Source organism: Periophthalmus magnuspinnatus, chromosome 19, assembly GCF_009829125.3.
Source record: "Periophthalmus magnuspinnatus isolate fPerMag1 chromosome 19, fPerMag1.2.pri, whole genome shotgun sequence".
Classification (NCBI taxonomy): domain Eukaryota; kingdom Metazoa; phylum Chordata; class Actinopteri; order Gobiiformes; family Gobiidae; genus Periophthalmus; species Periophthalmus magnuspinnatus.
Genome location: NC_047144.1, coordinates 9,547,674 through 9,568,356, shown reverse-complemented (window position 1 = coordinate 9,568,356; position 20,683 = coordinate 9,547,674). Strand labels below are relative to the sequence as shown.

Below are 20,683 nucleotides of genomic sequence, written 5' to 3'. Positions count from 1 at the left end.
CGGATCGTGCTCCACTCCACAGAAGAGCAGCAGCAGCACGTACAAGTGTGACCTGGATCCACAGATGTGAGATGGGGCTCCGAGCCCCTCTACAGTACCTCCTACTCTGCGCGGGCTAACTGCGTTTAAACGGGCCATATATCGGGGGATATACTCGGTCTGTGGGAGTTGTTTACCGAGGACTGGTGAGGGACGAAAGGGTTGTTACGCAGCTATCCTCTCCGCCAGGGGAACAGGAATGTGTGGCTTTTCGGCTCCAACAGGGTGTTTGCTGGTGACTGGAGCTGGTTATGGGCCCCGGGGGCGGCAGTGTGTATTTACATCAGTGTCAGTGAGGGATTACTAAGGGCGGAGTTGTGCCAGGCTAGCAGGTGATACAGGTTGTTGGCGCTCTGTCCTTATCCAGATATGCTAAACGTTAGCATTTACAAAGACAGTCCACTCCAGTGTTTAAGTCCACTGAACGATCTCACTCTCTGGGTTTATTTGGCAGCTGTTAGCGGACATCGTGACGCAATGGGCCGTGAGCACTCGTAGGAGCAAAGTGGGATGTGGCCACAATGTATTTGTGCTGCCGCTGAAGACATGACAGTCACTGCTGAGTCGCGCCCCGGGAGTGTGGCCAGCCTCCGGTGTGCTTCCTGCTCTGCTCGCCGTGTATGGATGCTGTCTGTGGACGTACTTACCGATCACTCCCGTAGGGTGCTTCACAGCACCCATGAAGGCTCCAGCGCTCACCCAGAGCCACTGGTGAACTCGTGTTCATGTGTAATAACAGCATGCGAGCCGATGTCATTTTAACAGGACTGGGTCTATCTTAAAGTCACTGTTCTCGGACTTTATTTGTTGCAAAAGCCAGTTTTTAAGCAAAGCGGTCTAATGGAGTCCTCTATAGCTCTGGGCAGACTAGAGCTGAGCCCGGGTCCTGCCGCTGGCGGGGTCACTGGAGCTACCAGGCTGAGTGGCGTTGAACCGGCGCACGAGAGGGGTGCTCAACGGCACCAGGGCCCCGCTCATCTCAACGGCTGCGTGCCTCTATCCCACCAGGTCGCGGGACACAAATATGGAGTGGACAAAGTGGGTGAGTAAAGACTGTTGAACCAAGTTTTGTTTCACTGTAGGGAGTGTGTTTTCCTGGTGTGCTTGTCTCTTGGCTTACAGGTATGTGCGTGTGTACGTGCGTGTGTACGTGCGTGTGTTGTTGGCACTGGGGGATTGTTCTCAGTGAAGTTATCTGCCTAGTCTGTTAAAGTACAATCTCAGATGAGTCATTGCACACAGTCCGTGATGAAGCCAGTGTCCTATTGAGCTACAGCTTTGCCTAAACACTGTCGAACTCCAATAGGCTCTCCTCAGGTTACCATTTAAATAATACATTTTTTGTAAAAAATAAAATAAAAAATACATTCTTGATAAATATATTCCTATTTATAATTTGTCAAGCATGCAGTTTCACAGATCAACATTTTAATTACCTTTGGCCACATATACCACCAGAATCATAAAGTCATAAAGTGCTGTCAAAGGTTTTTCTATAATCATTCTCTAAGGCTGGTCATAAATGTGTAATGCAGTTGTTCCTGGGTTTGTGAAAGAACATAGATCAATTCTTCCATTGCATAGGGATGTTAGTGAAATGCCTGAATCAGTACATAAGCATTCAGAATTTCATAAGATGTTCAGACAGTAAGTGTGGAACCAGCTCTTAATCCTGCTCAACCAGTTTCCCTTCCTTTCTTATCTGCATTCTGTTGAATCCTGTGCTCATTTCTTTCTATTTAGGATCAGGTGGGTTTGATCATCATTCAGATTTTTGTGTCCCTGTCGCCTTGACAATTTAAAAAAAACAAAAAAGTTAAACAAGAATACAAATGTTTGACTATATCATACCTTATCTCAAATGTGCAACAAGGTGTGGATGATATTAACAAAAATGAAACCTCAATAAAACACATTTACATTTGGGTAATTTATACCTGATTCTGTGTGCTGTTTTATGTTTATCAATGTTTTTGGTTTTGTTACAGGTATTTTGCAGCATCCAGATGGGACAGTTCTGAAGCAGCTCCAGCCTCCACCTAGAGGTCCAAGAGAGATGCACTTTTACAGAATGGTACACCCAAAAACTCTCTAAAACTCTTCTTATACAAGGCTTTTTTCATTAGACAGTTCACTGAAGAAGTCACAGAAAGCAAACAATTCAGAGTCAAACCCACAGCACAGAAGGCAACTGTAGTCCCCCTCTTGTCTGACATTAAAGTTCAGACTGAGCACACTGATTGTTTTTATCCTCTGTAATCCAGCAGTGTGACAGGCTTTACACCGTGGTGAGTGGTGTGAGACTTAAGCGTTTAGAAAACTAAAACAGCTGCAAAAAATGCTTAAAGCATACATTCCTGTTCATTCTGCTCCTGTGTGCTGGTAAGAATTCATTTGTATTGAGTCACACAAAGACAGTGGACTGGTGAGGGCAGCAGCATGTACCACAATGATACTTTCATGTCACCAGACGCATAAAGTACATGATGAACTCAGTTTGGTGAAAAACTGCTAAAATAAATACTATACAACATGCATCTCTGTAACTTCAGGCATCTACAGCTTTTATATTATTGTACTGTAGTAAATCTGTAATCGATAATAGGGTTGTCAAAAGTATTGAAAATCAGGTACTATATATTTATTTACTATATATTTTAGTATAAAAACTAGATAAACTCATTTGAGCAAGTATCAATACTAAAAAAGTCACAGTCACAGGACTGAAAAGAACCTTTCCTGAATAGCGTTAGCATGATCTTGAGCTGTATCACAATAAGTATAAGACCACATAGACAAGTATATGCCCATGGACCACTATGGAAGGCAAGGCAAGTTTATTTGTATAGCACAATTCGTACACAAGGTAATTCAAAGTGCTTTACAGAATAAGAAAGACATTAAAATCACACAAATCAAAACATAAATAATCACAAATAATCATCATAAGTTTACCATTAAAAGAGAAGAGTACAGAATAAAACCCTTTCAGTCATATGCACAGCTGAACAGAACCGTTTTGAGCCTGGATTTAAACATTGTCAAAGTAGAGGCCTGTCTCACATCTTCAGGAAGACTGTTCCAGGTTTTAGCTGCATAAAACTTAAATGCTGATTCCCCATGTTTAGTCCTGACTCTGGGCACCAGCAGGAGGCCGGTCCCTGAAGTTCACAGTGTGCGAGATGGTTCATATGGCACTAATATGTCGGAGATGTACTTTGGACCTAGGCCATGGAGAGACTTGTACACAAGCAGAGCTGCTTTAAAGTCTATTCTTTGAACTACAAGAAGCCAGTGCAGAGACCTGAGCACAGGACTTATGTGCTCATACTTCCTGGTTCTAGTCAGGACCCGAGCAGCAGCGTTCTGGATGTACTGCAGCTGTGTTAAGGCTCGTTTGGAGAGGCCAGTGAGCAGGCTGTTACAGTAGTCAGACAAATGCATGGATAAGTCTCTCTAAGTCTGGCTTTGACAGTATACCTTTGATTTTTGCAATGTTCTTTAGGTGGTACAAAGCTGCAGATGTCATTGATTTGATGTGGCTGTTAAAGTTCAAGTCTGAGTCCATTATTACCCCTAGATTTCTAGCCTGAGTTGAAGTTTTTAGAGAGAGAGACTGGAGGTGACTGCTGACACTTTCTCTATGTTTCTGTGGGCCAAAGATGATGACTTCAGTCTTGTCTGAGTTTAGCAGAAGAAATTTGTTTTGCATCCACACACTGATCTGTTGGATGCAGTGGCAGAGTGAATCCAATGGTCCATATTCACCTGCTGCCAGTGAGACATAGATCTGAGTGTCATCTGCATAGTTGTGGTAGGACACATTATTGCTGCGTATTAACTGGCCTAACGGCAGCATGTAGAGATTGAACAGCAGGGGTCCCAGGATTGAACCCTGGGGCACCCCACAGGTCAGGGACATTTTATCTGATATGGAACCTACATTAACGACTGAAAGTTAATGAGTTTAATTTAACATCTGTTTGTTACAGGTGTATGCGGACGACTGCTGTGACCCCCGTCTTCTGGAGCTCCGGAACCACCTTCCAAAATACTATGGCACCTGGGCCTCTCCAGACAACCCGAGCGGTACGAGTTCATATCTGTTGCTGTTTTAGTCTGAATTGCATGAAACAGAAATCTACACTTTTAAACTTGGGTTGAGTTACTAAACATCCTTATGGTAATCATTCAGTGCACACAAGCCTTCTTTAAGTTGCAGACCAAGTCATCTGTTGCTTTCAGTGTTAACACAGAAATGTTTTCTTGTGCTGCAGACCTTTACCTGAAACTGGAAGATGTGACACGGCTCTTTCGTAAGCCGTGCATTATGGATGTTAAGTTAGGACAACGCAGCTATGACCCCTTCGCCTCTCAGGAGAAGCGGGAACAGCAGATCCGGAAGTACCCTCTGATGGAGGAGATTGGCTTTCTGCTGTTGGGCATGAGGGTGAGGAGCACATCATGCAGGTTGTTCAGTTGACCTGTCCCAACTGTTTTGCTTTTGTTTTACTGGAGAACATAGAGAAGTTGTAATTCCCATGATTGAAGTGCTGGTGAGGGGTCACACCACTGCCTCTGTATTATCACAGTGTTCACTCCTTGAACAATCGTCCAGTTTGACCCAGAACATCGATCTCTCTAATGAACATGACAGTTCACTCCACACCTTTCAGAAAACCTCAAAAAGTAAATGTTTAACTACACACGGTGTAAAGTTACAACATGTTTTTGAGATCCTGTGCAAACAAAGAAAGAATGAAAATACTTGGAACAGCAGCAGGTCACTCAGGCTGTTAAGTTTACACCCTATGCATTACTGTTCCATCTTGACTGACATTTTTTTATGAAGTTAAATTTGTGGCATATTTGCGCTATCTTTTACAGTTAAATACTACATATCTTTTGCATTGATTCAAGCAGTATTTCACAAAACGTTAATGTACACATTGGTTGTTATGTATTGCAAAGCACAGGGCACTTTAGGTGTTATATTATTCAGCAAACACAAAAATTTAGTTTTGCGCCAACACAATATTTAAGTATATATTTCTTATAGATTGCCTCCCCATGAGCAGGTCATGAGTTCAAGGATTGTACAGAGCCACAGCGACAGAGAGGAGTGCTCCTAACTGTTCTTGAGGTTTAGTGTGGTGGTGCCATTGCAAATGTAGATAAGATGGGATACTTCCTGATGCTTGTGTAAAACTTGCATGCAAGAGTCAAATCAAGGATGTTTTGTACCAATCTGTGCTGTTTGTTTGGATCCAGGAAACACGATAGGCCTAATGACCCACCACTTCACAGAAATGTGCAAATGCCCCTTTTACAAGGTTTTACATAAAGTGACTGTAGTCATTGACTGTAGGCATTGCCAAATGAAATATATTTAAAAAATACCCCAATTTGCAGACTCAAAATATTAACAAAATGTTAACTACTGTTAATAAATGGTTTATTATGACATATTCATGGGTTTCAGACATATTACTTTTTGTCACTCTGAAACACATGAATAACAGAACTGCAGAAAGTAATCATGTACTGTTGACATTTTCCTGATAAAATAAACCGCAATGTTCTGTTTCAGGTCTATAATGTGTCCAGTGACTCGTTTGACTCATACGATCAGCACTACGGACGGAAGCTGTTGAAGGACACTCTTAAAGAGGGTATGTTATATTATATTTTCATCATCTGATGATGATGATGTCATCTTCATTCTTTGCTTGGCCCATCTTGTCATTGCTAATCAAAAATATGTTGTATTTAACTAGGAACATTATTCTCTGTTTCCAGGTTTGGCCAAATTCTTCTTTAATGGAGTTGCCCTCAGAAAGGACGCTGTGTCAACAAGTATTGCAAAAGTGCAGCAGATTCTGCGCTGGTTCGAGTCACAGGAGCAACTGTGCTTCTATGCCAGTTCATTGCTATTTGTTTATGAGGGTCAACCTCCCTCTGCACCCGCCCACAACCCTCTTCAGGACAAGACCCCTGCCCCAGACGGGGTGAGGAAGGATGAGCACACAGCAGAATACAATAATAACAACATCCAGGAGCCCATGTCCTGGGATTACAGCCTGGACACCATCTGCACCAACCACAAGAGCCTGTGTCAGCGGCAATGTAAGGAGCAGCAGCCCAACCACAATCAGGAAGCTGCTGGGCAGGAGGCAATGAGAACGGGAGGTGCGGAGCCTGGAGCAGGTCCTGCCGTGGAGGTGCGCATGATTGACTTTGCTCATGTGTTTCCCAGCGACACTCACGACCAGGGCTACATCTATGGCCTCAAACACCTGTTGAGCGTCCTACAGCAGCTGCTGCACGAGCCAGAGCTTCAATGAAGCTCTCTGCTGCACTAAACATGCATTACTCCAGTCCATGGACTAATAGATGTTTTATTCGCATTTGGTTTTGAGAAACTAAACCAGGAAATGAAATTGTCATTTATTGATAGAAACTAGGATACAGAAAACAAAAATCTCAGCTTTTAAAGTTACCAAATGAAGAAATAATCAATTAGCAGGCCAGCATTTCCTGATTTTGTTTTTCTCATGTCCAAATAATTTTTTGCCTTGAATCATCTCAGCCCCTCCATGCTCCGTACAGCTTTCACCTCAGAGCCATATGGGCCACGCCTACCTCCGAACGAGCTCTCATTCACCAATGTTCTAGTAAGAAGCATTCTGAGATGGCGTTATCCATAGCAAGAAATAAAACGTTTTAAAAATCTATTTTTTGCTTGTTGAATAGACTATATTTTTTTAAGAGTTTGAGGTGTAAAATAAGAGATGTGGGACAGATTTCTTGCCACAGCCTTGGTGAATTAGAGTTTGCTGCTGGACCGGCGTTATTTTTCCTCACTGTTATCCTCATTTTCTTCTAAACTCACAATATCACTATATCAATGTAACTCTCAATGTACGACATGGTAGTAGCCGAGCCTTTCGTGTTTGCTTATGTTTTTTTTTTTTAATCTATAACCACTGTTGAGAGGTCTTTAACTCAGGTACATGTTATATTTTTTATTAATTGTTCTCCTTGATTGTTCTGTTGGGCTTTGTCCTGTGATCAAACATTAGAAGATTGTCTTATGCATCATGCTATGATAGATGCACATAGGTTTCAAGGTTAGTGTGGATTGTTTCTAAATTTGTTCAATCTGGCAAGAATGAGGTTTATTCCAGATCCTAAAAGTTTATCCCTGAAAAAGGTAAACCTACCCTAAACCTTATCCTGGGAACAGGTTTTATTCATCTAAATGTTTCCTCCTGCTGCTTGGCTCTGATTAGACAACTCCTGGGTACACTTTAAAAACTGCTGATAATTATTCCATTTTTTATTACTCAGTTGCCTTTTATAGTTTTACTTCCTTCACTTACAAAAATGTTAAAATACATTTTTATCAACCACAGTTTGGTCTGGTAAACCTACTTTATTAAACTTGACCAATGTCCAATTAATAGATTTACAAATATTCTACACACATAATCTTTTTAGAAAAAGTATATTATATATCACATGGGTGATGTGCAAGTATAAATTTAAGTACATGAATTTTACATAATACAAATATGATATAAATAGTATAATGTATTTTTCTTTATCCTACTAATGAACTAAAGAGTCACAGGATGTGAAATAATCTGTAGTGATTAGTGTTTCAACACATCACTAATAATATCAACTAATTAACATTTTGTTCTTAAGCCCACACAGCTTTGCAGCTCTTTGGGTTTAGCTAAACCAGTCTAACCATATAATTAATTTTTTTCATTTGATTTAAGATCTGATAATTTGTGTCTGGAGCATATCATTGTCACATGAGTGTCCTCTTTAATTGTAATGCAAACTGCACTCCGCCCCATGGTGTGTCAATGTGAAAGACATGAAAAAGTTTACAGGTTTGGACATTATTACTGCCCATTTTGGTGTCTTGGAAATATTGATTAATGATTATTATGGCAGCTTAACATCTCATGTTCTTTTTGATACTAGTGAGCACCAGTCTGGACCAGAGTTGTGGAAGGGTTGGTTCTTGTGCACTTTATTTGTGCAGAGTCATGTGACTGCCTCAAGCCACACCCACTCCACAGCCGCTCATAAAGCTCTCTCTAACAGTCCTGTGTAGTGGCATATGTTTTTCATTGTAATCACATGATTACCTAGATATCTAAATATGACATTTTGCAGCTCCTCTACCCACATTAGTGCAATCCTTCATGAAAACATTGTTCTGTTTTATTTTGTTGTCATAGGCATTTCATCTCAGCACATCCCTGCAATAAGCTGTTATGGTATTTTGTTCCAGTACTTCTAAATTGATAGTGTCTGACACTGTATAAAGAACACTAAAGCTTAGACCTTGGACCCTGCGCCTGAAGCAAGCAAACCATAATTCTAACAGCTCTAATAGTAATAGAGCTACTAGTAACTACTGCGGCACAACTGACTACAAAAGGAGTAGAGCTGAATGAGATCTGGTGACCACAGTGACTATCTGGCATATACATGTTCTGCTCAGGCCACTTTTGATTGAGTTTTAAATAGATTTATTTTTATAAAATCTAAAATATTTGGGCAACAGATTCTACTGGTGTTACCTTCGGGCCTATGGATGACTATGAGTGGGTTGAAATGGGCCGATCACTGCCAAAATGAGAGGCTTACAGCAAGCACCCATCAATGTAAATGTAAATAAAAATAGTGCAAATAACCCTGTAATCGTATTTGTTTATATATATATATTTTTTGTTTATGCAAAAATATTGACATTCTAATAATACATATTCTATGTTATGTTGGTGCTCTTACACTTCTTTCTTTAATCGATTAAGTTATATCGCAATAATGTTTAAAATGCATCATTTGTGGATTTGAGTCCAAAACATGTAACGATAACTTGTTTTTCAAATTCAAGTGTATGGAGCTGTCCACTGGATGGCAGTGTAAATGGGGTATTGGTGGGATTTTGCTGTCCAAACCCCAGTATTGACCTTATTTGAAGTTTCACCATGTCATAAGTACATGAGATATAAAGATGATGAAATAAATCCATATTTCAGTTACTTTTAGGTTTGGATAACCTTGCTGAAATAAGACTCTAAAGTCTATTATAAATATATTTTTTAATTAAACCATTCATGGTAATGTGCCAAATACAATATCCTCATTGTCCTCAGTGTAAACTAAAATACAACAAAAAAAAAACAACAGAAACTGGCTGTATCTATTTTTTTAATCAGTTTTTATTTTTTTTTAAGTAATGAATCCTTTCAAATCCTCAAGTGTAAAAATAATAAAATACAATTTGGACAAGATTTAATGGAAAAAGGGCTAAAAATATTGGTGGTAACAACAATAACAAACGCAATATCTATACCATATATGGTCTTTTAACCACAGTCGAATATAAAAATATTTAGTGATGTAGGAAAGCCAGTTTTGATGGCAACAGATTACCCGAGACAAAGATTATAAGACTTCCTATAATGCCCCATTTTACCTCAAGAATAGACCAAAATATAGATAATAAAAGATAATTACTGATAATGTAAAGTTCTCATAAAGTTAATTAAGCTCATGTACCTAAGTTTATCGTTCCATCTGAACTTTTTGAAGACTACATAGACTTTTCAAAGGTGGGTGGAGTCAGAAAAAAACATTCTTGTTGCTGCCAACGGTGGAATTGTTAATTGTCATAAATGTTGTGAGTTCCAAACAAAAATGGGGACTTAGAAAGGTTCAAAAACAGTTTGATGCTAAACAAAATCAGTGGGTGCATGTACACCTATTTTTTTTTCAGTTAAACAGATTAACTGGAAAATTTACACCTGAAATCAACAATCAACAATCACAAGAACCTCACTTATTGTATTTGTGCAGTGTAACATTTTAAGATGGCAAGGTACAAAGCCCTGCAGCAGGTTAAAATCTGCCAAAATGTCATTCAGTAAATAAGGCTGTCATTCCTTTGGACCTAGAAGTAGAAAAAAATTAATTTATGGCATCATCACATAACCTAGTATTAGCTGATTACAACTTTTTTAAGGCCTGCGGGTAATATTTCAGAAATATTCTGTGGGCTATCTCAAATGTGTCTCCCTGAGGTGCACTTGGATACTTGCGTCCATTGAAAATGAAGCCCCTCTCTACCTGAAATACAGCCTGGTTGAAAGTGTCTTGTTTGAAAGGTGTCCCACTGTTGAGGCACTCCACAAGAGTGTGCACAAACAGTGCCCACCGCTGGCCATAGTAGTCCTCCATGAGGCCACCCCACTGCTTATTGGCATAGTCCAGGATCTCTCCGCTGGGACCCCACAGGGTGAGCTGGTTGCGGGCGTTCATGTCGTACAGTTGGGCCTCGCGCTCGTCCAATGCCAGGGAGTGGGCCCTCTCCAGCCACACACCCAACAGGAAGCCACGCTCACTGTTCAGCAAGCGGTTCAGCTCTGGCAGAAGGTCGTACACCAGCACACCCCCTACAGTCAGGAGCTCGGGTAACTTATGTATGCGGAATGCCTCGACAATGTCCTGATAAAACCACGTGGTCATCACCTCCAGCACCTGCCGTGTGACATCCACCAGGTCGTAGTGGAACGTCTCCTTGGACATAAGTGCGGGGGCTGCATCCATCATCAGTTTCCAGGCCTGGATGAGCTGAGCAGGCTCGTACCACAGCCCCGTGTTCATGTGCAAGGAGGGCCGCCGCACCAGTGGACTGTGGTTGTGGTTTCTGTAATGAGCCACTGTGCAGTTGTACACACTGGCAAAAAGCAGCTTCCAGGCAGTGCCGAGGTTTTCCTGTGTGCTTCCGTAACGACGGATCGCATACAGAGATACCCATTTGGCCAGGTTGACAGGCTCCTTACGCCAGGCCAGCTCACTCATCAGCTCATAGACCACTGGATTTTGCTCAATACCCTCAGGAGTCATGCCTGTGCCAACCATAGTTGAGTTTGGGAAATGCAACGCTTTAAACGGCCCTGAGTTAATGCTCTCTACTGTGCCAAAAAATCCAGTGTTGCCTCCAAAGTTATGCAGCATGCACCAGATAAACGGCTGCCCATAGAAAGACTGTGTGTAGGAGAAAATTGGTTCGGTTTCAGCAAATAAATCCAGCACAATCATCCGACCAAGTGGCACTCCATGGAGTAAGGCCTGGATCTGGGCTGGCTTCCAAAAGGCAGCTTCACTGAAAAAGAGCCAGCCTTGCATGAGCCAAATAGCCTGAGGGTCCACTGCAAAGCAAAGTATATGGTCAGAATGACCCCCCATGTTCAAATCAAACATTGATTTTACTGATAATAAATGTTTACAAAAAAAACATTGTTATTTTGGTTCCCCCGCTATGTATCCAATCACGAAAAAGAAGAAGCTCCACACTTTGGTTGCCAAAAAATCTTACAAAACCCAAATGTGCTCTCTCTAATATGATTGAGTATGATTGAGCGGACACTCACCTGCCGTCATGGTGTTGAAGACTGCTTGGCTGACGGATTTCAGGTAATTAGGGTCTGAGGAGGGCGGTGTCATCTCATTGAATGTGTCTGTGTTATAAATATGATCTGTGCCAAACTGTTTGACCACTTGTGAGAGAAAGAGGGACCCAATTTGGAAGAAGAGTGGATCCTGGGGGTCTAAGACGTAAGAGCAGGAGTAGCTGCAGTTGAATTGAGCCCATGGTCCCAGTCTTGTTGCATTTGCAGTTGGATACAATCTAAAACATAAGAATTGGGAAAAATAGAAAAGAGAAGCTTGAGTATTGTCTTATATAACAAACATATAAAATTGATCTTCTAAATATATATAGTACCAAATGGTGCACAAAATAAATACATTTATATACACTGCCTGGCCAAAAAAAAGAGTCATCTGGATTTAACTAAGCAAATATGTTGGTGTTGCTGCAGTTGGTCAGGTCTAGGTTCAGCAACAGTCTGTGCTCAAAGAATGAGGTCAGCTGACACCTGAATATACCGAATGACCACGTTATTCCATCAGTGGATTTTTTCTTCCCTGATGACACGGGCATATTCCAAGATGACAATGCCAGGATTCATTGGGCTCAAATTGTGACAGAGTGGTTCAGGGAGCATGAGACATCATTTTCACACAGATTGTCCATCACAGAGTCCAGACCTTAACCCCCATTGAGAATCTTTGTGATGTGCTGGAGAAGGCTTTGTGCAGCGGTCAGAGTCTAACATCATCAAAAGATCTTGGGGATAATGAATGCAACACTGGATGGAAATAAATCTTGTGACATTACAGAAGCGAAATCGAAACAATGCCACAGCGTATGCGTGCTGTCGGTCCAACAAAATATTAAGAGTGTGTGACCTTTTTTTTTTTGGCCAGGCAGTGTATTTTTTGTATATGTTGTTTATGAGAAGTTTATTTTGACCTCAGGATTCCTTTAGGGATATTTCCAGAGAAGGCTGGAAGAACTGGAATCATGCCAAATGATCGCATTCTCTCCAAGATCTTAAACTGTAGACAAGACAAAAGGAGAAGTAAGAAAGCAGCCTCAAAATAATGCAAATAGTATAAATATCTAAACAAAACTAGCACAAATGTAGCTGCACCAGTTTTTAACAACCAAAGCTGGTTCACGGCATGCTGATGTCCTGGAACCTTTAAAGTTCATATTACAGGTCAGACTACTCATTTCACAAAAACATAACATGTAATTTGACTCATTTGGTAAAGTTGATCATTTTGTTTCGACATGGGCAGCAGATATGTAGCGGTAATTCCCAATTCCATAACTATTTTCAAGCAGCCATACTTACATAATATGCATTACAATATTCTGCCATTCCACAGGTACTGTCCCTGACCGCCACGCGATGTTGCAGAGACGTGTCAGCCACAGCCCCACAACATCCAGAGAGAGAAGTACTCAGGACGGATCTCGTCCACCCCCAGAGCCTTGCCACCGAGGAGCTTGCCAACCACCTCAGTGACTTCAGCCAGGGTGATGGACGAGTCCGCCTCCGGGTCCCCAGTTTCTGCTTCCTCCTCGGAAAACGTGACAGTGGGATTGAGGAGATCCTCAAAGTATTCCTTCCACCGCCCGACAACATCCCCAGTTGAGGTCAGCAGCTCTCCACCTGCACTGTAAACAGTGTTGGTGAAGCACTGCTTCCTCCTCCTGAGGCGTCTGACGGTTTGCCAGAATCTCTTTGAGGCCGTCCGATAGTCCTCCTCCATGGCCTCCCCGAACTCCTCCCAACCCCGAGTTTTTGCCTCTGTGACTGCCCGAGCCACGGCACACTTGGCCCGCCGGTACTCATCAGCTGCCTCAGGAGTCCCACGAACCAACAAGGCTCGATAGGACTCCTTCTTCAGCTTGACGGCATCCCTTACTTCCGGTGTCCACCACCGGGTTCGGGGATTGCAGCCGCGACAAGCACTGCAGACCTTACGACCACAACTACGAGCAGCCGCATTGACAATAGAGGTGGAGAACATGGCCCACTCAGAGTCCATGTCCCCAGCCTCCCCCGGGATCAGGGAGAAGCTCTCCCGGAGGTGGGAGTTGAAGCCCTCTGACAGAGGGCTCCGCCAGACGTTCCCAGCAGACCCTCACGATGCGCTTGGACCTGCCAGGTCTGTCCGGCTTCCTCCTCCGCCAGCGGATCTAACTCACCACCAGGTGGTGATCAGTTGACAGCTCAGCCCCTCTCTTCACCAGAGTGTCCAAGACACGTGGTCGGAGGTCAGATGACACGACAACAAAGTCGATCATCGACCTCCGACCTAGAGTGTTCTGGTGCCACGTGCACCGATGGACACCCTTGTGCTCGAACATGGTGTTTGTTATGGACAAACTGTGACTAGCACAGAAGTCCAATAACAAAACACCACTCGGGTTCAGATCGGGGAGGCCATTCCTCCCAATCACGCCCCTCCAAGTGTCACTGTCATTACCCATATGGGCATTGAAGGCCCCAGGAGAACAACGGAGTCCCCGGTTGGTGCACTGTCTAGTACCCCTCCCAGGGACTCCAAGAAGGCCCGGTACTCCGCACTGCTGTTTGGCCTGTAGGCCGACACAACAGTGAGAGACCTGTCCCCGACCCAAAGGCGCAGGGACGCGACCCTCTCATTCACCGGGGTGAACTCCAACACGTGGCGGCTGAGCTGTGGGGCAATGAGCAAGCCCACACCAGCTCGCCGCCGCTCCCTGCGGGCAACGCCAGAGAAATGGAGAGTCCAACCCCTTTCAAGGAGTTGGGTTCCAGAGCCCAAGCTGTGCGTGGAGGTGAGGCCGACTATATCTAGCCGGTAATGCTCAACCTCCCGCACAAGCTCAGGCTCCTTCCCCCCCAGCGAGGTGACATTCCATGTCCCCAGAGCTAGTCTCCATTTCCGGAGATCCGGTTGTCGAGGTCCCCACCTTCGACTGCCGCCCAGATCTCTCTGCACCCGCCCCTCATGGCTCCTCTCGTGGTGGGTCCACGGGAGGACGACCCCACGTCGTTCCTTCGGACTGGGACCGGCCGGGCCCCGTCCACCAGGCGCTCGCTGCTGAGCACCCACCCCAGGCCTGGCTCCAGGGTGGGGCCCCGGTAACGCCAGTCCGAGCGACGTAAAAGGCCTCGTTGGATTCCTCTTGATGATGGGCTTCTGAACCGCTCTTAGTCAGACCCGTCTCTCAGGACCTGTTTGCCATGGGTGACCCTATCAGGGGCATGAAGCCCCTGACAACATAGCTCCCAGGATCATTCGGGTGCTCAAACCCCTCCACCACGTTAAGGTGGCGGTTCGGGTACTGGAGAGGAGAATCCGACCGATAGTCAAACCTCGGATTCAGGAGGAGCAGTGTGGTTTTCGTCCTGGTCGCGGAACACTGGACCAGCTCTATACTCTCCATCTGGGTCCTTGAGGGCTCATGGGAGTTTGCCTAACCAGTCCACATGTGTTTTGTGGATCTGGAGAAGGCATTCGACCATGTCCCTCATGGTGTCCTTTGGGGGGTGCTCTGGGAGTATGGGGTCCGGGGCTCTTTGCTAAGGGCTGTCCGGTCCCTGTATGACCGGAGCAGAAGCTGTGTTCGCATTGCCGGCAGTAAGTCAAACCTGTTCCCAGTGGATGTTGGACTCCGCAAGGGCTGCCCTTTGTCACCGGTTCTGTTCATTATATTTATAGACAGAATTTCTAGGCGCAGCCAGGGGCCGGAGGGGGTCTGGTTTGGGAACCACAGGATTTCATCTCTGCTGTTTGCAGATGCTGTTGTCCTGATGGCTTCTTCGAGCCAGGACCTGCAGCAGGCACTGGGGCGGTTTGCAGCCGAGTGTGAAGTGGCTGGGATGAGAATCAGCTCCTCCAAATCCGAGGCCATGGTTCTCGACCGGTAAAAGGTGGTTTGCCCTCTCCGGGTGGGTGGTGAGTCTCTGCCTCAAGTGGAGGAGTTCAAGTATCTCGGGGTCTTGTTCATGAGTGAGGGAAGGATGGAACGTGAGATTGACAGGCGGATCCGGTGCAGCGTCTGCAGTGATGCGGTCGCTGTATCGGTCCGTTGTGGTAAAGAAGGAGCTGAGCCCAAAGGCAAAGCTCTCGATTTACCGGTCAATCTACGTTTCTACCCTCACCTGTGGTCATGAGCTCTGGGTAATGACCGAAAGGACAAGGTCGCGGATACAAGCGGCTGAAATGGGTTTCCTCCGTAGGGTGGCCGGGCGCACCCTTAGGGATAGGGTGAGGAGCTCAGACACACAGGAGGAGCTCGGAGTAGAGCCGCTGCTCCTACACGTCAAGAGGAACCAGTTGAGGTGGCTCGGGCATCTGCTCAGGATACCTCCTGGACGCCTCCCTAGGGAGGTGTTCTGGGCATGTCCCACCGGGAGGAGGCTCTGGGCATGTCCCACCGGGAGGAGGCCCCGGGGAAGACCCAGGACACGCTGGAGGGACTATGTCTCTCGGCTGGCCTGGGAACGCCTTGGGGTCCCACCGGAGGAGCTGGAGGATGTGTCCGGGGTGAGGGAAGTCTGGGAGTCCCTGCTTAGACTGCTGCCCCCGCGACCCCGGATAAGCGGAAGAAAATGGGTGGATGGATGGATACAATATTGTAAGATTAAGATAAAAAATAATATATATAAGTATTTTTGTTTATCCTTTAACTTTATTTATATTTAACTTGTTTTATATAATATTATAAACACAAATAATTATCAAAACGTCATAATAAAATAAAAGTTAAAATGTGTGTATGGCAGTGACCAAAAATGCTACACTTATGTTAAAAATGGGTACATGGGCGTGACTACCTGAAGGCTGAGCTGGGTCACATGCCAGGACTGGGGCAGAGGTCCCCCAAAGCGAAACATGTTTGCCATTCGGTTCCAAGCCAGAAATGCTGGTCCAGAGAAAAACTCCTCTATTTCAGACTGGTTTAGTCCCAGAGATCGATACACCTGATACACACAAAGATTCATGTTCAAAATCTACCTCAAGAGGGCGCCACATGTTTTAAATACAGTATCAAGACCACTGAAATATTCAGGACTTCTATAGTGCTGAGTAATGACATTTTGATATGCAACTACAACAGAATTTCAATGTGAATTACCACAAACAAACAAGGCAATAGGAGTGGCACATCATGAACATATACAGTACAAGACAATAGACATGAGGAGTGTAGGAGGGAAGCGTAATGTGTCCCTTCTATAAAACCTATAACACCCAATAAGTACTTTTCTTTACCGTGTGAGACAACTCTCAGCTCCATAGACCACTTTGAGAGGATGACTATGACTATATACACACGTGGACAAAATTGTTGGTATCCTTTGGTTAATGAACAATGGTCACAGAAATAACTTTAAGCTGACAAAAGTAATAAATAAAAATTCTATGAAATTTAACCAATGAAAGTCAGACATTGCTTTTCAACCATGCTTCAACAGAATTATAAAAAATATATATACTCATGAAACAGGCCTGGACAAAAATGATGGTACCCTTAACTTAATATTTTGTTGCACAACCTTTTGAGGCAATCACTGCAATCAAATGACTCCTGCAACTGTCAATGAGACTTCTGCACCTCTCAGCAGGTATTTTGTCCCACTTCTCATGAGCAAACTGCTCCAGTTGTCTCAGGTTTGAAGGGTGCCTTTTCCAGACGGCATGTTTCAGCTCCTTCCCAAGATGCTCAATAAGATTTAGGTCAGGGCTCGTAGAAGGCCACTTTAGAATGTCCAATGTTTTCCTCTTAGCCATTCTTGGGTGTTTTTAGCTGTGTGTTTCAGGTCATTGTCCTGTTGCAAGACCCATGACCCCCACCTGCGAATGAGACCAAGCTTTGTAACACTGGCCAGCACATTTCTCTCTAGGATCCCTTGATAGTCTTGAGATTTCATTGTACCCTTCACAGACTCAAGACACCCTGTGCCAGATGCAGCAAAGCAGCCCCAGAACATAACATAACAGATCCTCCTCCATGAGTCACAGTAGGGACAGTGTTCTTTTCTTGACATGCTTCATTTTTCCATCTGTGAACATAGAGCTGATGTGCCTTGGCAAAAAGTTAACTTTTTGTCTCATCTGTCCATAGGACATTCTCCCAGAAGCTTTGTGGCTTGTCTGGCTTTTTGATGATTTGTTTTCAACAATGGTGTCCTCCTTGGTCGTCTCCCGTTAAGTCCAGTTTGGCTCAAACAGCGACGGATGGTGCGATCTGACACTGATGTTCCTTGAGCTTGAAGTTCACCTTTAATCTCTTTAGAAGTTTTTCTGGGCTCTTTTGTTACCATTCGTATTGTCAGTCTCTTTGCCTTTTCATAAATCTTCCTCCTGCGGCCATGTCCAGGAAGGTTGGCTACAGTCCCATGGATCTTAAATTTCTGAATAACATGTACAGCTGTTGTCACAGGAACATCAAGCTTCTTGGAGATGGTCTTATAGCCTTTATCTTTAACATGCTTGTCTATAATTTTCTTTCTAATCTCCTGAGACAACTCTTTCCTTTGCTTCCTTTGGTCCATGTAGAGTGTGGGACACACCATTTCACCAAACAGCACAGTGACCTGTAGCCCGATATATATATAGGCCCACTGACAAGATTGTAGACACCTGTGATGCTAATTAGTGGACACACCTTGGATTAACCTGTCCCTTTGGTCACATTATTTTCAGTCTTTGCTAGGGGTACCATCATTTTTTGTCCAGGCCGGTTTCATGAGTTTATTTTTTTAAGTAACTCTGTTGAATCATGGTTAAAAAGCAATTTCTGACTTTGAAATTTAATCAACGAAAGTCAGAAATTGCTTATAGAATTTTTATTTATTATTACCGGTACTTCTGTCAGATTCAAGTTATTTCTGTGACCATTGTGAGTTTTCCTTCATTAATCGAAGGGTACCAACAATTTTGTCCACGTGGGGAATGTAAAATAAATTTGGCCATTAGTCAATATAACCTTTAGCAAACAACATTAATATTATGGAGCTCATACCTCCTGCCACAGTGCCTCCTGCCCCGTGAAGGCCAGGGGCAGGTTGATACCGTTTAGGGCCATCCAGTCAATTTCCCTCTCCCACCGAGGCCAATCCCACCACACAAACGAGTAGCTGACAGTGCACACATTCTGGTAGTACCGGAACCTGCAATACCAACAGAGAGGGGTCAGAAATAGTGTTAAAACAGCGTAAAATGCTTCAAATATTCGTATGGTTATACATTTGAATTCCCTTGCATTGACAATGCATTCAGAGGCAGATTTTGTTCATAGTTATAAGACAGGTAAATTATTTACTTTTTATTTGTCAGTTATACAACTCAATTCTACCTTATAGATGTACAAAGTGCAAAACCACAGGAAATTATAGGCAATATGACTCCTTTAATAGGAAAACCATAAAGTAACAAAATTATTATTACTTTTTATATTGAGTTGGTTTAACTTCAAATGAATTGTTCCTCTATTTTTATGTATAGTGACTGGATGCTGGTGACTTTTGCCTTAGGGTGATTGTCAACCCGTCAAGAGACTGAAGATGGAAAATAGCCATATGTACATGCACATTGTTTATTAATATGTGTTGTTCCTTTACAAATAAATAAGAAAAATAAGAAATAAGAGAGACAAAAGACACTAGCCACTAGATGTTGCACTACTCTGCTTTCTTTGCCTCATATATCTACCAAAACCTCACAGTAGCAGAGCACGTTTAAAGGACTTGAGGTCATAAATGCATGTCTGCTTTTTCAGTGCATGACAGAGGCATGCATGACATAACTGTGAGGAGATGAGGCGGCTGTAATGCAAAAACAGCCAGTGCTTAAAGGGGCCATGTATGTTGGTGGTATGAAAGTCTAGGTAAAACTGTATCTGGAAGAGGGTGGGTTCAATGTAGATGATTATCACAAATTATACCAGCAGCAGCTTTACACTATCAAATTTAAAAGGACGAGCATTTAAAGTGTCCTGAGAGAGTTTGCTGGCCAAGAGTGTGTGAAACAGGGTCTGTTGTGTACTGCTGGCACTGGGCCCAAACACAGTGAATGGCTGTGATGAAAAACAACTTGAAAGAGGCCGTTTTGCTGAGCTCAGTTGAAGTATTGGAGTATTCCTATTAGGGTCTACTCCCACCAGCTGTCACGACCACGTCATACCGGGGAGCAAAACATCTCAAAACCCTTTATTCATTTGGACATGACAAATGAGGACATGTGGAGAGAGAAACATTGTGGATGTGTTTGTGTCTGTGCAAAGCAATACCTTTCAGACCTTTCAGAAAAGTCACAGGACACAAGGAAAATCTTTGAAGTCTCACCAAACCAGTCAGAGTTGCATGCAACACTGCAGGTTGTTTCAGGCTAACATACATTTACAGTCAGCCATTCAATACCATGAAACATAGCCTGGCTTTTCTAACTAAATTACTTTCTTTAATGGCTGAAATTAATCCCCCAATCAGTAGTTTTATCCTGGTTAGATAAAGGGTTAAAGTAAATGATGAAGGCTAACATACTGACACTAGACAGACATAACATTTCTTTTATCTGACTATATTCTACATATGTGTGTGCGTGGCATGGTGCATCGGTGACCTGTGCGGGCTGGCGATGCGCAGAACCCCGCTCAGCTTGGGCAGAGGTCGTGGCAGGTCCAGCTGGTCTCCGGACCAGGACACGTGACAGTTGCAGAAGTATTTGAGGTAGTTGTAGATGCCAGACGCCACGGCCACACCGCTGCTGCCGGTGACCACCACTCTGTTGTTCCGGGTGGAGCTGAGCTCGCACACATCCAGACTGTCGTTGGACAGGCTCTTGTTTACGGACACAATGAACTCCGATGCACGGGTCCCAAGGAGCCTGTGGAGCAGCCCATTCACAGCGTCGGCCTGCGCCTGCTCACTGCTGCCCGGCCGGAGGTGCTCTAGAGTGGGGAATCTCCGCTGCGGGGTAACGCTCCCGCACAGCGCAAGGAAGATGAGAAACCTCCAAACGGAGCAGGAGAGCATCTTCGCCCGCTATCAACACTTGATCCCTCCGCAGCAACACTTTCAAAAACATTTCCTACTTTCTCCAAACCAGGAAGCGCCACTTGACTGCGAACCAATCAGATACGGTGCTGTCCACCAGGCAACCAATCACAGAAGAGCGTACGTCCCAGTGCTCTACCACTGTC

General features: G+C 44.0%; 2 protein-coding genes across 2 annotated transcripts; one reads left to right on the top strand and one right to left on the bottom strand.

Annotated features, from left to right (window-relative positions):
• Nucleotides 1-6: 6 nt before the first annotated feature.
• On the top strand, nt 7-8,755 carry ipmkb (inositol polyphosphate multikinase b). The gene is made up of 6 exons (XM_055229530.1): nt 7-1,081; nt 2,028-2,113; nt 4,032-4,128; nt 4,317-4,489; nt 5,630-5,711; nt 5,839-8,755. The coding sequence occupies exons 1-6, from the start codon at nt 880-882 to the stop codon at nt 6,381-6,383; spliced, it is 1,185 nt and encodes a 394-aa protein (XP_055085505.1). The 5' UTR covers nt 7-879; the 3' UTR covers nt 6,384-8,755.
• Nucleotides 8,756-9,149: 394 nt separating this feature from the next.
• naglu (N-acetylglucosaminidase, alpha) lies at nt 9,150-20,616 on the bottom strand. The gene is made up of 6 exons (XM_033985351.2): nt 20,104-20,616; nt 18,506-18,653; nt 16,314-16,460; nt 12,446-12,531; nt 11,502-11,758; nt 9,150-11,279 (listed from the first exon to the last, which is right to left on the bottom strand). The coding sequence occupies exons 1-6, from the start codon at nt 20,514-20,516 to the stop codon at nt 10,075-10,077; spliced, it is 2,256 nt and encodes a 751-aa protein (XP_033841242.1). The 5' UTR covers nt 20,517-20,616; the 3' UTR covers nt 9,150-10,074.
• Between the last annotated feature and the right edge of the window lie 67 nt (nt 20,617-20,683).